At 35.7% G+C, this 13,864-nt stretch overlaps 2 protein-coding genes across 4 annotated transcripts; one reads left to right on the top strand and one right to left on the bottom strand.

Moving 5' to 3' along the window:
* The first annotated feature begins 738 nt into the window (after positions 1–738).
* On the top strand, positions 739–5,316 carry LOC140801589 (probable serine/threonine-protein kinase At1g54610). Its single transcript, XM_073156764.1, has 8 exons — positions 739–1,381; positions 1,563–1,847; positions 1,934–2,251; positions 2,641–2,868; positions 3,324–3,424; positions 3,577–3,679; positions 4,217–4,621; positions 4,921–5,316. The coding sequence occupies exons 1-8, from the start codon at positions 884–886 to the stop codon at positions 5,077–5,079; spliced, it is 2,097 nt and encodes a 698-aa protein (XP_073012865.1). The 5' UTR covers positions 739–883; the 3' UTR covers positions 5,080–5,316.
* Positions 5,317–6,087: 771 nt separating this feature from the next.
* On the bottom strand, positions 6,088–10,992 carry LOC140802353 (putative methyltransferase At1g22800, mitochondrial). Of its 3 annotated transcripts, XM_073157855.1 has the most exons (12): positions 10,713–10,992; positions 10,560–10,640; positions 9,944–10,022; positions 9,437–9,578; positions 9,221–9,290; positions 9,067–9,131; positions 8,895–8,973; positions 8,571–8,658; positions 7,257–7,321; positions 7,051–7,140; positions 6,692–6,837; positions 6,088–6,590 (listed from the first exon to the last, which is right to left on the bottom strand). In XM_073157855.1, exons 1-11 carry the CDS (start codon positions 10,905–10,907, stop codon positions 6,724–6,726), a joined length of 1,068 nt encoding a protein of 355 aa, XP_073013956.1. In that variant the 5' UTR covers positions 10,908–10,992; the 3' UTR covers positions 6,088–6,590; positions 6,692–6,723. The 3 variants fall into 3 exon arrangements, with proteins under 3 accessions (XP_073013956.1, XP_073013958.1, XP_073013957.1); XM_073157856.1 differs by lacking the exon at positions 6,088–6,590 and having other exon boundaries at positions 6,748–6,876; positions 10,713–10,981; XM_073157857.1 differs by lacking the exons at positions 8,895–8,973; positions 9,067–9,131 and having other exon boundaries at positions 10,713–10,978.
* Positions 10,993–13,864: the final 2,872 nt, after the last annotated feature.

The raw sequence follows: 13,864 nt of genomic DNA, 5'->3' as shown, positions 1-13,864 counted from the left end.
GGCGGCAAACGTGAGATATTTTTCATAAATTTTTTTAAAGGATAAAATAGTACACGGTGGTCTCTAGTTGGGACCGTTGCATTCAAACGGCATTCTATAAATCTCTCGACTCCCTTCCCGGCATATAATACTGCGTATTTGGCGCGCACGTTAACTGTAAACTCCTCTCCCACCTTCTCACGCAATGCTTCGTGCTCTCTCTCTCTCTCTCTACAACTCATATCGTGGTTGTGGGGTAACATCCAACGCATCGAAATCCTCGGCTCGGCGCAATTTCAGCGTTGCGGTCAGCGAAACTTCCTCTCTGTGTTCGTTTGTTGTAATAATAACGATAGCTTCTTTTCTAGAATAAAACATCCGACATTGATGATTCTGTCGTTAACTTTATCCGTTCTACTCTTCTTCTCCGTCTTTTCCTCCGCTTCTTCTGAGAACGGAGTGGAAGGCGTGAGAGGGGAGGGTTCCCATGTTTGAATATTATATGGAAGAGGCACTCCATGGGCGCTGGTCGGAGCGCTTCCACCAAGATTGGATTTTGATATGATTTTGGTGTTTATCTCTCGATTTCTGCTGATCTGGGTCTCGGTGGGATTGGCATTTGGTTTCCAGTCTTCAGAGTAATCAGATATCGAGATTGAGGTGTTGGGTTTTACTCTACATCTTGCGGACGGATTAGATCGGCGCGCTAGATGAACTTTTGATTTGTAAAATGTTGGGTTTGGGCATTGAGGGATTAGAGGGGAACATAGATAGTAGTTCCGGTCTTCTTCAGAGTTTGATGGTTCCGGCAAAGGTGTTTGATTAAATGTTCCTTCTGGGCTGGAATTCATGTGACTAAGTTCTCAATTTGTAGTTTACAGAAGGGATGCTATAATTTGTGCTTATGGGCTGCATTTGCTCCAAAGGAATTGCTGCAGACGAGAATGTTGGGAACCTCCGGAAAGTCTCTCTTCCAAGCAAGTCCTTACAGCAGTTTGTTACCCTGTCAAGGAAGGAGGCCGTGGTACCAAGTGCTGATGCTGTGCCTGGAACTGATAGGACCACAACAAGAGTTAATACGAAGCTGAAGGAAAATGGAGTCCTTTCTGTGCCTCTACCATCGGATGAAGCAGAGAAGGTGGTACTTGTCGTCGATAGGATCAGGAAAGTGAGTGGGCACCAAAGACAGGTTACTGTGGATGTCGGGGGAAATAGGATAGGAAATGGTTCGAGAGTTGCAGATGAAGCAAATAAGGAGGAGCCAGGGATTGTTGATGTACCTAATGGTTTCTCAGGCCAGCATGTTGTAGCAGGTTGGCCTTCTTGGCTCATATCTGTGGCTGGGGAAGCAGTAAAAGGCTGGTTACCACGGAGAGCAGATTCATTCGAAAAATTGGACAAGGTAAACTATGCGAGATGTCCTGTATGATCCACTTTTTCATGAGGTTATGTCTCGTTGTCCATCTATGTGCAAATTGCTCTTTTACCTGTTGCAGGAATCTAGTATTGTGCTCAAATTGCTTCATTTTAACTGTGATTTAACCATTTCCTATTATTTATCAAATAATTGATTCTCTCTGCAGATTGGACAAGGAACTTATAGTAATGTATACAAAGCCCGTGATCGTTTAACTGGTAAAATAGTTGCTCTCAAGAAAGTGCGGTTTACTAATACGGATGCTGAAAGTGTCCGTTTTATGGCAAGAGAAATCCATATTCTGCGTAGTCTTGATCATCCAAATGTTATAAAGCTTGAAGGAATAGTTACTTCCCGGATGTCATGCAGCTTGTATCTTGTCTTTGAATATATGGAGCATGACCTTGCTGGACTTTCAGCAACTCCAGGTCTTAAGTTCACTGAACCACAGGTACTAAATTATATCAACATTTTAGTAGCCCTTTATAGAGCTTTTTTCCATTTATTTACACACATTCTCACCAATGTGAATATTAGGTCAAGTGTTACATGCAGCAGTTGCTTTGTGGGCTTGATCACTGCCATAGTCGTGGAGTTTTGCATCGAGATATTAAGGGTTCAAATCTTCTGATCGATAATAATGGCATCCTTAGAATAGCAGACTTTGGTCTCGCAACATTTTTCAGTCCTGATCAGAAGGAGCTTTTGACAAGTCGTGTTGTAACATTGTGGTATCGTCCTCCAGAGCTTTTGCTAGGTGCTATGGAATATGGTGTTGCAGTTGATTTATGGAGTACTGGCTGCATCCTTGCTGAATTGCTTGCTGGGAAGCCGATCATGCCAGGACAAACTGAGGTATAACCCGAAATTGCAAAATATATTCATTTCATTCATTGAATTTGTCAAGTACTGTTGCAAGATGATAATGGGATGCATGATCCTCTCTGTAGTTAGTTGTTATTGCCTAGTTTCTAAAAGCTAGACCTTGTGAAATTGCTTAAATTGGAACTCAGACTTGTGGCCATATGAAAGAAGTATAATAACTAAATAAATCAGACTAGTAGATTAACTGAGTTTAGATAGTTTTAGTTCTATTGAATATTTGAGAGGAACATTTCTCCTTGAAGGCCTCTATTTCCTTCTTGAGTTCTAATCTTTCTTGCCTCTGAGATAAATACTAATGATGGATGCCTGTTCTAACAATTGGATTTGTTTACTGATCTTTTTCACTATCCCACGTCTAGGTGGAGCAACTTCACATGATTTTCAAACTTTGTGGATCACCATCAGATGGATACTGGAAGAAATCAAAGTTGCCACATGCAACTATTTTCAGGCCTCAGCACCAATACAGGCGCTGTTTTGCTGAGACATATAAAGATTTTCCCCCTTCAGCATTAGCTCTCCTGGATTCTTTACTTGCAATAGAACCTGCTGCCAGGGGAACTACAACCTCTGCTCTTCAGAGTGAAGTGAGCTGTACTTTTCTTGGTGCTTCTGAAATTGAAATTTTTGTCTGATGGTTTAATACTCTTCTACTAATTAAACTTTGGCTTCTTGTACATGTACTCTAATGCTCATATAATAAAAAATTATTCACTTTTTATTAAAGTTAACCTGCGTGTACTCTTTGTTATAATAACTCCATACTGGAGGACTTTGGATCTAATTGCTTATCTCAGAAGTATTATGTCCAAGCAAACAATTTATATTAGCTCATGCCACTTCCTTTCATCTACAAATAAATATCTTGTTTATTCAAGAAGAATTGACTTTGCAATCCTTTTGTTTACGATCATGCATTTTGTTATAGACTATAACATTTATTCTTTTTATTGATTCTATTAACTTAAATCCAGATATCAATTCGTTTGTCTTTTATCCTGTTCTGTTCACTGCTTGCTAACACATGACGTAAAATTTTCAGTTTTTCAGAGTTAACCCACTCGCATGTGAACCCTCAGATTTGCCCAAGTATCCACCAAGCAAAGAGTATGATGTTAAACTTCGGGAAGAGGAAGCTAGGAGGTATTTTCTTTTATGTCGACATGGATACTTTTCAGAGTTTTTATTTCCATATTAACTGTTAATGAACTTATGGGACATTTTTGGAAGTATAGAAGAAATAATATAGCATGTTGGACAATTTGATGTTCACATTTTTGGCCTGGAACATATAGGCAAAAAGCAGCAGCTATCCGTGGCCGAGGATCTGAACCTCAGCGATCAGGGAGAAAAGAATCCAAAGCAAGTGCAGCTCCAGATACCAATGTAGAACTGCAGGTACTGGCACATTTACTTTCATTGAATAAATGATTTCTCATTTATATTGTCAAATTATTAAGAGAAAAAGGAACCTTCAGAAAGTGTTCCATTCTGATATTTAACTGCAATTTCTTCCTCTATTGTATATATATTGTTACCCAACAAATGTCTGGATTTAAATTCAAGCTAGTATGTAAATGCAATCTAGTATAATTTAGTTCACTCAACGTGTTACTTGATCAGATATTCTCAACTGTCAGCAGTTCATACGAAGTTCTACCTGTGCTAAAAATATATGAAGAAAGGAAGTTCCTGATAGAAGCTTTTGGGTAGTATTGGTCCTATTGGATAACTATCACTAGGTGAACATTTTATTTTTTACATTGTATATTCAAAGGGAATAAAAGATTTACACTATAGAGGCTTAGCTATTTTCTGCTGGGTCAAACTGGAAAATTATTTAACATGGTTATATTTATGTAGTCTATATTAAATTATACTTGTGTGTTCAATTTAAACATTTCTTTTATCTTTTATAAACTACTTCATGTGCAGAAACGACAGGTACAAGCGAATCACAAAAGCAGCAGTGACAAGTATAATGACAAGTATAATCCAAAAGAGGATAGTGGGTCAGGATTCCCAATTGTGCCTCCTGGATTACCAGCAGAAATGCATACTGATGGATTTGGATCCTCATGGTATAAAGGGAACCGGGATGATCGCCAGAGAGTTCCTGGTCGCACATACAGTTTCTCAAGGGTGTCAACTGGACCTCAATTAAGGAAGCAGAGATCGTATAACCCTCAATATAGGGCTACAGACATGGCGGTGGTAACAAGAAGCACATCTACTTCTCGATACAATCGGCTTGATGCCACTGATCCTTCTGAGAAGCATGTTCTTGGCAGGCCTGCCTCTTCTCATAAGAAAGAACTGAGAATCAAGGACCCAACAGTAGTAAGTTGTTAAATTCTAATAGCTTGTTTCTTTTCATGTTATCAAGTAAATGGCAGTTGTTTTAGTTAAATCTGAAGCAAAAATACTGAGTGCATTGCAGCTTCCAGATACAGATTATGCCATCTGAATTACCTCAATTGTATATGCACTCATTGTATGCATCTTATATGTATATTGTGTGACTGCATTTGATCTGGAATAGTCAGAAGCTGGACCTTTGAAGATTTTTGGAATCTGCTATCTTCTTGCAGTTGACTGATTTCCATTCTTAATAATCGTTTCATGTTTTAATAACTCAGGGTCATGGAGATGAGAACAAGAGAATACACTATTCTGGACCATTGATGCCTCCCGGAGGGGATATCCAAGACATGCTTAAAGAGCACGAGAGGCAGATTCGGCAGGCAGTACGTAAAGCACGCCTTGATAAAGATAGGACAAACAAGAACTTGATCTGAAAAGGAAACACTCCAAAGGACTTGCATGACTCAATATAGAATGGCAGTTGAGAATGCTGCTGAGAATATTATTTGGGCACTGCTGTCAAAGTTGGTCTACTAACAGATGCAGCTACTTCTAAAACTGAATTCAGCAGTGTGACAGTTTGTCTTGTTAGAGACTTGTGTTAGCTTGTAAGTTATAGCAGAATTGCCGGTGTACTTGTTTCTTGATAAGCATGTTGATTTTTTTTTAAATCATGTGCGTGTAGAGCAAGAAAATTGGTTGTGGAAAGCCAGAATTTTGTTTAATCTTTAGATATATATATATATATATATATATATATATATATATATAGATGTATGTATATTAAATTTACAGATGGTTTTCAGGGAAACTGCTTCTATATATATGACTTTGTTAACTTGTGAAATAAACATAAATTTATTTCAGTATTAGCCTTTTTTATACTAATATATAACTAAACAATGACTTATCTTAATATTGGTGTACTAATACTTCTCTCTTCTTCTTCTTTTTTTCCATTCAATATTTTTATATTTACTAAATATTATTTTACATTTAGAAAAGATATCACTTCAATTTAAACCTGTTTAAACTCTCTCATTCAAGTTTGCAATTGTACAAGTTAATTTTTAGCTTATGTATCCTATGAATTCCTCTCGAATTATTTAAGTTAAACTCATCTTGACATTTAAATAGATGTCAATATACACTCAACCTTTATGGCAAGATATGAGGAAAGATATAGGACTTTTATTTACACTAATTTCTCATTTAACACTACAATCTTGAACCACATCAAACCAAATGGCTTCTTATTTCCTAACACAATTGTACATGATAAAAACACAATATCACAGCATCCTTATGAATTACACTGAGATAAGGCACCATAATTTGCTAAACCTAAATAGTAGCTTTGATCTTGAGTATGCATTCTTTGCAATGCTGTCTACAACCAGAACTGAAAAAAAGGAAGAAAAAAGAAGAAGAAAAGGCAATGGTAACAATCAACATCCCCAAACAAACTTCCTTATAGTCATTACTTATTAGCATGAGGTCCCTTGTTCAATAGCTGTATACGAGCTATCTCCAAAAACTGCAAAAGAATTGCCCTAAACTTGTGAAATACATGTCTGGAGAAGCTATAGTATCTGCTCTAGAAATTGATGTGGAAGAAGTTGCGGATAAAAGTGAAAGATAATGCAGCTCCGTGAAAACTCAGAAACATAGTTGTCAATCTTCTCTCAGAAGATCCATCCATTTCTAGTCATCTCAGGAGGAAGTCATATCATCGACCAAAATGGGCAACAAAATTGACTCCCAAAAGTCTTCAACATCATGGAACAATATACTAGTTAACAAGGATGTGGAGTGGAAAATAAATAACAAGATATTGGCAATTGTTATCCTGGGGATAGATTATCTAGTCCAGGTTTGACGCACTTTATTGATCTGGCTGTCAGTTTTCTTCTATATCAACCTGTATGCTATTTCTGGCTTCCTCCTACACAGAAAAGAAAGTATAGCATCAAAAGCTAAAACATTTTCTTAGCAACAGGCACTGTGAGTATTTCAAAAAGAAAATGATTAAGAAACCAAACACACCATTGTTTGTAGTCATTAAGTTCAACAGGGCATTAGCCGCTGCTACCAAATTGCTTCTGGATGTCCTTAAATGATACGGTGGCAGAGCCCCTCCTCTTGGCCTTCTGCTGGGATGGATGCTCTCTCCATCCTGTCATGTAAATAACCTATGTTCCCAAGTCACAGTCATTAGTATGAATCTGCCACTGAAATCCAAAGAAGAAATAGCACAAAGTCTGAATCTAGTTTAATAATTCAATGCAGTATTCAGCATATGTTTAGATAAATATGTAGATCAGTGGCACGGTCAAAAGACATCTAAATACACGAGCAGGCAACTAGGAAACAAATAGAGCTCAAACTTGTATAGGTACAGGTACCTGAAAAGTTGCTGGCACTGTTCCATCTTCTGCACCAAACATCGACTGGTAAACTGCAGCAGTCGCCAAAGCTGTATCTCTCTTTAGAATCTGATAACATTAAAGAAACATCTAGTAATATGAGAGACAAGAGTGGAATCTAGTAGTTGGACTTTTACAATCTTAAGAAAGGGTAAAAGGAGCAATTGTTTTTGGAAAACACTTACAGTGCTTCTTTGAAAAAGAGCATTTGTTTCACCCATTGCTCGGAGATGTTCAACAAGTTCCAAAGCTACACAAAAATCATATAGAAGGTGAAGTAAGGAGAAACAAGCACTAAAGCATGAAGGTAGTTACCAAAAATTTTCTAGACAAAACCAAAATTTGACCTAAATTTTGATAAGCTTGTTCATTGAGGAAGTGATTGCAACGATCATAAGTACATTTTCTCAGATGTTTGGAAAAACATTTGCCTCTAGGTCATTCTTTTCAAAAATTTGGTTTTCTACTCACCTATGCATTTAATGATTTATGAGCTTGGAAGGTGATTTGCCTGATCATAAGTGGCATAAAACCTAGATAGTATTGATTGACGAGGGTATCGTCAATAGTCTTGCAGACTGGTTTCCATATGTGATCTGCATGGTACATCCTACCATGTAGTGACAGGAAAGAGCGGCACCACAATCAATCGTTAATATAATAACACTCACTCATGCCTCAGACAGAAAAGGAAAGTACGTAGGAAATATGCAAAATTAAATGTTCGTTTTCTGTTTTCCCAAAAAAAACTGTTTGCTTATAACAAATTCAAAGTACCCTTCTGAAATTCACGCCAAGATATTTGTCGCCACCAAACATTCCATAAGAAAAGTCAGTATAATTACACAATACATGACAATCATCAATGACAGGCAACAAGTAGAATAAGGGAATAAATAATATATACTGATATAAAATCTAGCAAACTAGAAACAAAAATCTGCATCAGTGTATTTCTATATATCTAAATCATAGGATTGTAATCAGCATCTTCTTTACAGGCTGACTCCTGAATTTACCTACAAACTACAAAGTCATGCATTTTATTCTGGCAATCTCCAAATATAAAGATCAATTAGACATGATAGAGCAAAGTTAACAATGGGATGAACTTCCACAATATAAAAGTTAATCACATTTTTTGCAACTAAGCATTTAGACAATGCTTCAATTTTACAGAGATAAAAGGAGTTTAGGCTTATAGCCTTATAATAAGATTACCCTGCCAAGAAGGAGTTCATAGATATAGGAAGAAAACCCATCAAATATTGTTTTTGTATTTTGATCATATTTCGATTGTTAATACGAGATCTAAAATGCTATTTGGATTTTTATCAACAATTTGCTTGTGGGTGGGGATCCGGTTGTCAGAAATCAATAATAGAGTCTGATCACTACTGAATTTATTATCTTAAGAAGGCACCAAGCTAGATTAACATCAAAATTAAAAAGTAAGGATTTTGCATTAGATAAAATTGAGATATCTCTCTAGCACCAACCACTATTGTATTTTATTGTATACTGGTCTACATCAACACCAGGGAGAGTGAAGCCTGCCCTTGTCAGAAGATTTCCTGCATCACGCACCTGACAAATACAACAAAAATAGTAAGACAGAACAGTGGCAGCATTGGGCACAGAATGAATTAAACAAAAAGCATAAAGATATTAGTTCGTAGACAGTCCCTCGGAAGTAAAACAAGTAAAGAAATCATATTTCTTCAAGTCTAGTCTATTATAATAAAACTTCAACACGATGACCTCAAATTCTATCAAACTTGAACTATTGAAGCCAAAGTTCGAATCTTGTTCAAAATGCGTACTTGTGCTAATGGAGAAAGTCGAGGGCTTATGCCTCCCTCTCGTTCCATTTGAGCAACCGTACAAGCTATTCTCAGTTCTCTGCTCATTAGAATACATTTTATCAGAAACAAGAGTAAGCAGAGATATACTCAATGTCCAAAATCATATAGGTTAAAATGACTGAATAACAACTTTAGAGTCTCTCCACCAAGAATAGTTGCAAGAAATAGGCCATCAGGCTTCAATGCTAATCTACACTGCCATAATACCAAATCATTATTCAACAACTATAATCTCCTAATTCAAAGACAAAACTGAAATAATACAAGAGTGGCATGTGACATACTTGTATCATTGCTCCAGGGAGATCATTTGTCCAGTGAAGCCCCAGACAACTGACCACCAAGTCCACTGAGCTTCAAAAGCCAAAAAAATAAAGTGTTGTAAATGATAAGAGAAACTTCAATAAATAAAATTTATCTCTGAAGCACACAATGTCACACCAAATCTAACAGTATGCTTTGTACAATGTGGCTCCATCAGGATGGCAAAATATATTTACCTTTCCTTTATCGGCAGGAACTCTTCATCTCCAACCACAAATGATGTCTCAAGGTTATCATTAGGGCTGTCATTCTCTGATTCCTTCAACTTCTTAACCATGTCAAATGACATATCCATCATGATCAGCTTTTCTATTCCACCTAATATCAGGGAGTGGATTCAGAAAGTTGAACTACATACTTCCCTAAATTTTACTCGGAAAACTCAAGCTTTCAATTGTTTCTAGTCAAATAAGAATATGAGTAGATAGATGCAGGTGCAAAATACAAATGCAGTATCACTACCATCATTCAAGAATGAGAAGATCAACAACAGAGAGATGAGTTCCTAGGTGACAGGAATAAAATCTTAATAACATACTTTTGAAGTATTCTAGATTAGAGGCATTGAGTTAATATCAACAGGAATGCACTAACATGTAACAAAATCTTGCTGAGGACACAATGTGGAGGCACAGATAATCCCAACAGAAGACACTAAAATACAATGAACAAGATCAACTCACCACGGCCACGTAACAAACGCCTAATAGCCCCAGAAGAGCCTCCAAAACACAGTGCTGTTGGAAACATCTTTTTGCAATCCTGAAAGGCACAAAATATCTCCATAACAAATCCTTTTGCAAACTACATGCTTCAAAGTCTAGTGACATTGTGAAACTAAAGATGCTGCAAAAGAAAATGACTGTTCAAACTACTTCAATATAATGGCCATGAAAGGCCCATATGATCTACATACTTCTTCTTAAATTCCACCTTACAGTTCTATTATATTAAGATTAGGAAAAAAAAACATTTTCAGAAGAAAAAAGAGTTCTCTATTCGACCTTTTCTATTTTGAAATAAAAAGGAGGGATGAAAGACCCTCTTTCGGTTCCTACGCTAATATTCCTCATTCTTTACATAGACAAGCATCTGTTACAGTTCTCTGTATCTCATTCCCTCTATTTGCTCAGAGGCTAAACGTCTCTAATCCCAAATTATTTCGAGTAATTCTCGATATTGCTTTCTTGAATTTGGTTTAATCCACCAAAAATCACCTAATAATCAAGAAGGGGACAAATGTGAGATCGGTAGATACAGCATGTTTAGCGAGAGAGAGAGAGAGAGAGAGAGAGGTACCTCAAGCCGATCAAGGAGGTTGTCGGCAACGGAATCGGCGAAGTCGTCCTTACCTCGCATCAACCACGCAGCTCGATCCCTCTGCAATAACCATCCACCGTCATAACCAAGCATATAGGAAGAACAGAAGATAGAGAAAGACGGAGATCATACCTGCTTCCTCTTGAGATCTCTGTCAAAGATTTCGACTCGAGAACTCTGGAACCCATCTCCATCGCCATTGCCATCCCCGCCGGTGGAGAAGGAAGCGAAGGAAGGAGGAGGAGGAGGAAGAAGACGATGAATGAGAAGAGAGTGGTAGGCTTTCCTCCTCCTCCCCCATTCCCGAATCACGGCGCTCAGAGCCATCGCCGTTTCCTGAATCCTCGATCCCTCGACGACGTCGGAGTGGCCGCCGTCGAATTCTCGATAGTGTAATCTTTAACGCGGGCTTGGGCCATTAGTAGGTGGGTTGTTGAGCCCATTTAAGGCCCGATAAAAAATTTCATGGGCGAAAGTTTGCATTTAACCCCGCCATTTTCACCTATTTGTGGTTTAAGCCCAGTATTTTCAATAGTTTCAAATTAAGCCATACGTTTTACCAAACTATTTTACAGAAAATACCCTGGATTAATTTAACACTATCACGATGGCTGGTTGGCATAAAAAAGAAAATTTCCATCCATTGCAAAATATTTTTTTTAATATCTAAAATATAATGGGACTTCATTTTCTATCTTTAGCTTATCAATATGAGTATCACTATGCTATTCTTTACTATACCTTTTTCTTTTAAATATTTTTATAAGGATTAAATGTAAAGCTTGTACTCTTGCCTTATTGGCCATATCTCTTATGAGCTAAAAAATAATGGTTTATTTTATTATACATGAAAAAAAGTTATTGTAAGTATTTTAGAAATAAAAAAGACCTAATAATTTAAGAGTAATCTTACGACCACAAACACTCTATAAATACTTTAGAAACAAAAACGATGTGGCATCATTTTGTCCGTTAATAGTTCTTATTAATCCACTAGAGTAAGATCTTTTTTCGGTCAAGTAACTAAGAGCACCGGTCGAATAATAAATACCTCTATGGTTGAGTCTTAATAATAATAATAATTCCGTATTTAAATCATTACGTTATGAATTTTGTTTGCTATCACTAAATCTCCTAGATTGTAAATATACACAACGTTAATGAATAAAATAAAATAACATATAAATTAAACACACGTCTTTTGGGGGAAAGTTTAGGAGAATAAATTTATTTTTGTTTAAACTAGTAATACTTTTTAAATTAGAAAAAGACATCGATATTGTCAACATTAGAGGAAAATCAAACGGCTGTAATTCGGTCAAAAATACAGAGGTGTAGTAAAATATAAAATAAAGTTTAAGAGAGTAAACTAATTTAATCCGGATAAAATGTATGTAAACCTTTGATTGTTTTATTCCCGTCTGCCAAACAACCTTTAGGAAAACGAGAATGGTAGTTGATATGTGGCATCACCAATGTTTATAAGCATTGGTTGTTGTACAAATACTACACTAAAAAGAATAAGGTTGTTGTTTTTTATCCATGACTACGTCCCAGTAGAATAGCTGAAAGAAAGAAGAATAGTTGAAGTTGATATCTTACGCTAGCGTCTATAGTTTCTTGGCCTTTCTGGTTGTTCCAGTGTCCATGTCTTTTGGTGTCCTCTATTTTGCTCCTTGTGTTGATATTTTGCTTCCAATGTGGCCAAACCTTAGTTTCTTGTCATTCAAATGTCTTTGGTATTGATTGGTTTAATTTTGAGCCCTAAAAGGACACAATATTTGGAAGTAAATTAAATCGACTTAGTTCAGTTGATCGATCGATCGATGAACTAACAATGATGCATGTTAAGTTTAAGCGATAAGAAAATAATAAAAAAATTTATAACTTTTTTGTTATAGAAATTCTTTTCATGTTCTAAATCAGGGGTTCTATGGCTATGCAGTATCTTGAGATCCATTTAAACTAAGTGGATATCAAAAATATGTATTAATTTATTTTGTTTATGATGATTTCTCATTTAATGTTATAAATGCAATATGCGTGGCACTAAATGACCGCTATAAATACTATCTAGAGATAGGTTTAGATGTGCTTAAAGGACAACAATCTTAATTCTTGACATGATGTGAGAACTAACAGACACTACCATTCTCCTCACATATAAGTCCCCATTTATCTCACTTTAATCTATGAATAAACAAAATCTAGGAAAATAGATTAAAAAAAACACTATAGTTTTTATTTTTATTATCATTTACACTCTACCATATGAATGTCTATCATTTGCATTTTGTATTTAATGTCTGAAAAATACCTCAAGTTAATTTTATCTTTACAATAGCCAATAGAATAGAGATATTTCATTAATTAAAATATCAAACATTCCATATTTGACTTAAAAAATCTAATTATTCATATAAATTTGAACCAAAAAAAATTATTCATAAAAAAATCTAAGGAACGACATGGTGTTTTAAGATATTTGAAGAAAAATGTATGATGTTTTGAATAAATGTTTATATAATCTAAGAAAGATGGAGTGCAGTAAGCCAGTAATACTAAGGGGGCCAAGATAGCCAAATTATTAATATCCTCTTAAATCATAGTAAACAAGTTTCTATTTAATGCCACCAATTGTTCCCCCTTGGATCTGAGAAATAATTCAATGTATTCCTGGTTCTCAGAAAAACTCAATCTAGTTTCCAAAACAAATCTATGATATAGAAAGGTAGATTCTATAAAATGACGATTCCTTTTCATTTGGATTCAGAGTATAGTTTCAATAGAACATGACTAGTAAAATTATTACCTAATAAAAAGTAATCAAGGCCCCACCATCACCAACAAGTGGGACAGTTTTGGTGGTTGGTTGGTTGGTGATTTTATAATAAAAACTATAATAAGGTTTGATCCTTTCTTAAATCTTCTTTAATGATCTGTTGAAGGATATCTTAGTAGTTGATTACTTGAATTTTCTATTGAGAGTTTCGGAGTTCTTATCTCTCTTTCAAGAAAATTTATGATTTTGTTGGAACTCCATTAGTTCTCCCTGTTGCTGAATAATTATCAAGGTTAGTGATTCTCTACTTTGATACTCTTTTAGGGAATAAGAAAACTTTTCTTCTGTTATAAGCTTTTTTATATTAGTATAGCAGGTAATTAAACAATCATTCATCTCAATATTAACTTCTTTTTTCTTCCATACAATATTTTTATATTTAATATTACTATACTACTCTTAAAACAGTATCACTTTAATCAATTATTATTTCAATCTTTCT

This window comes from Typha latifolia, chromosome 15 (genome assembly GCF_019914945.1).
Source record: "Typha latifolia isolate L0001 chromosome 15, TyphaL0001v2, whole genome shotgun sequence".
Taxonomy (NCBI): Eukaryota; Viridiplantae; Streptophyta; class Magnoliopsida; order Poales; family Typhaceae; genus Typha; species Typha latifolia.
Note: the sequence above shows the minus strand (reverse complement) of the source record. Positions and strands in the feature narration are given on the sequence as shown.

Bases quoted from the DNA above. Each gene is read 5' to 3' on its own strand.
- LOC140801589 (XM_073156764.1), top strand. From the start codon at position 884: ATGGGCTGCATTTGCTCCAAAGGAATTGCTGCAGACGAGAATGTTGGG. The intron at 2,869-3,323 runs GTGAGCTGTACT...TAAAATTTTCAG, and splicing joins CCTCTGCTCTTCAGAGTGAA to TTTTTCAGAGTTAACCCACT. The intron at 4,622-4,920 runs GTAAGTTGTTAA...TTAATAACTCAG, and splicing joins GAATCAAGGACCCAACAGTA to GGTCATGGAGATGAGAACAA.
- LOC140802353 (XM_073157855.1), bottom strand. From the start codon at position 10,907: ATGGCTCTGAGCGCCGTGATTCGGGAATGGGGGAGGAGGAGGAAAGCC. The intron at 9,579-9,943 runs GTGAGTTGATCT...CCCTGATATTAG, and splicing joins GCGTTTGTTACGTGGCCGTG to GTGGAATAGAAAAGCTGATC. The intron at 9,132-9,220 runs GTATGTCACATG...GTATTATGGCAG, and splicing joins TCCCTGGAGCAATGATACAA to TGTAGATTAGCATTGAAGCC.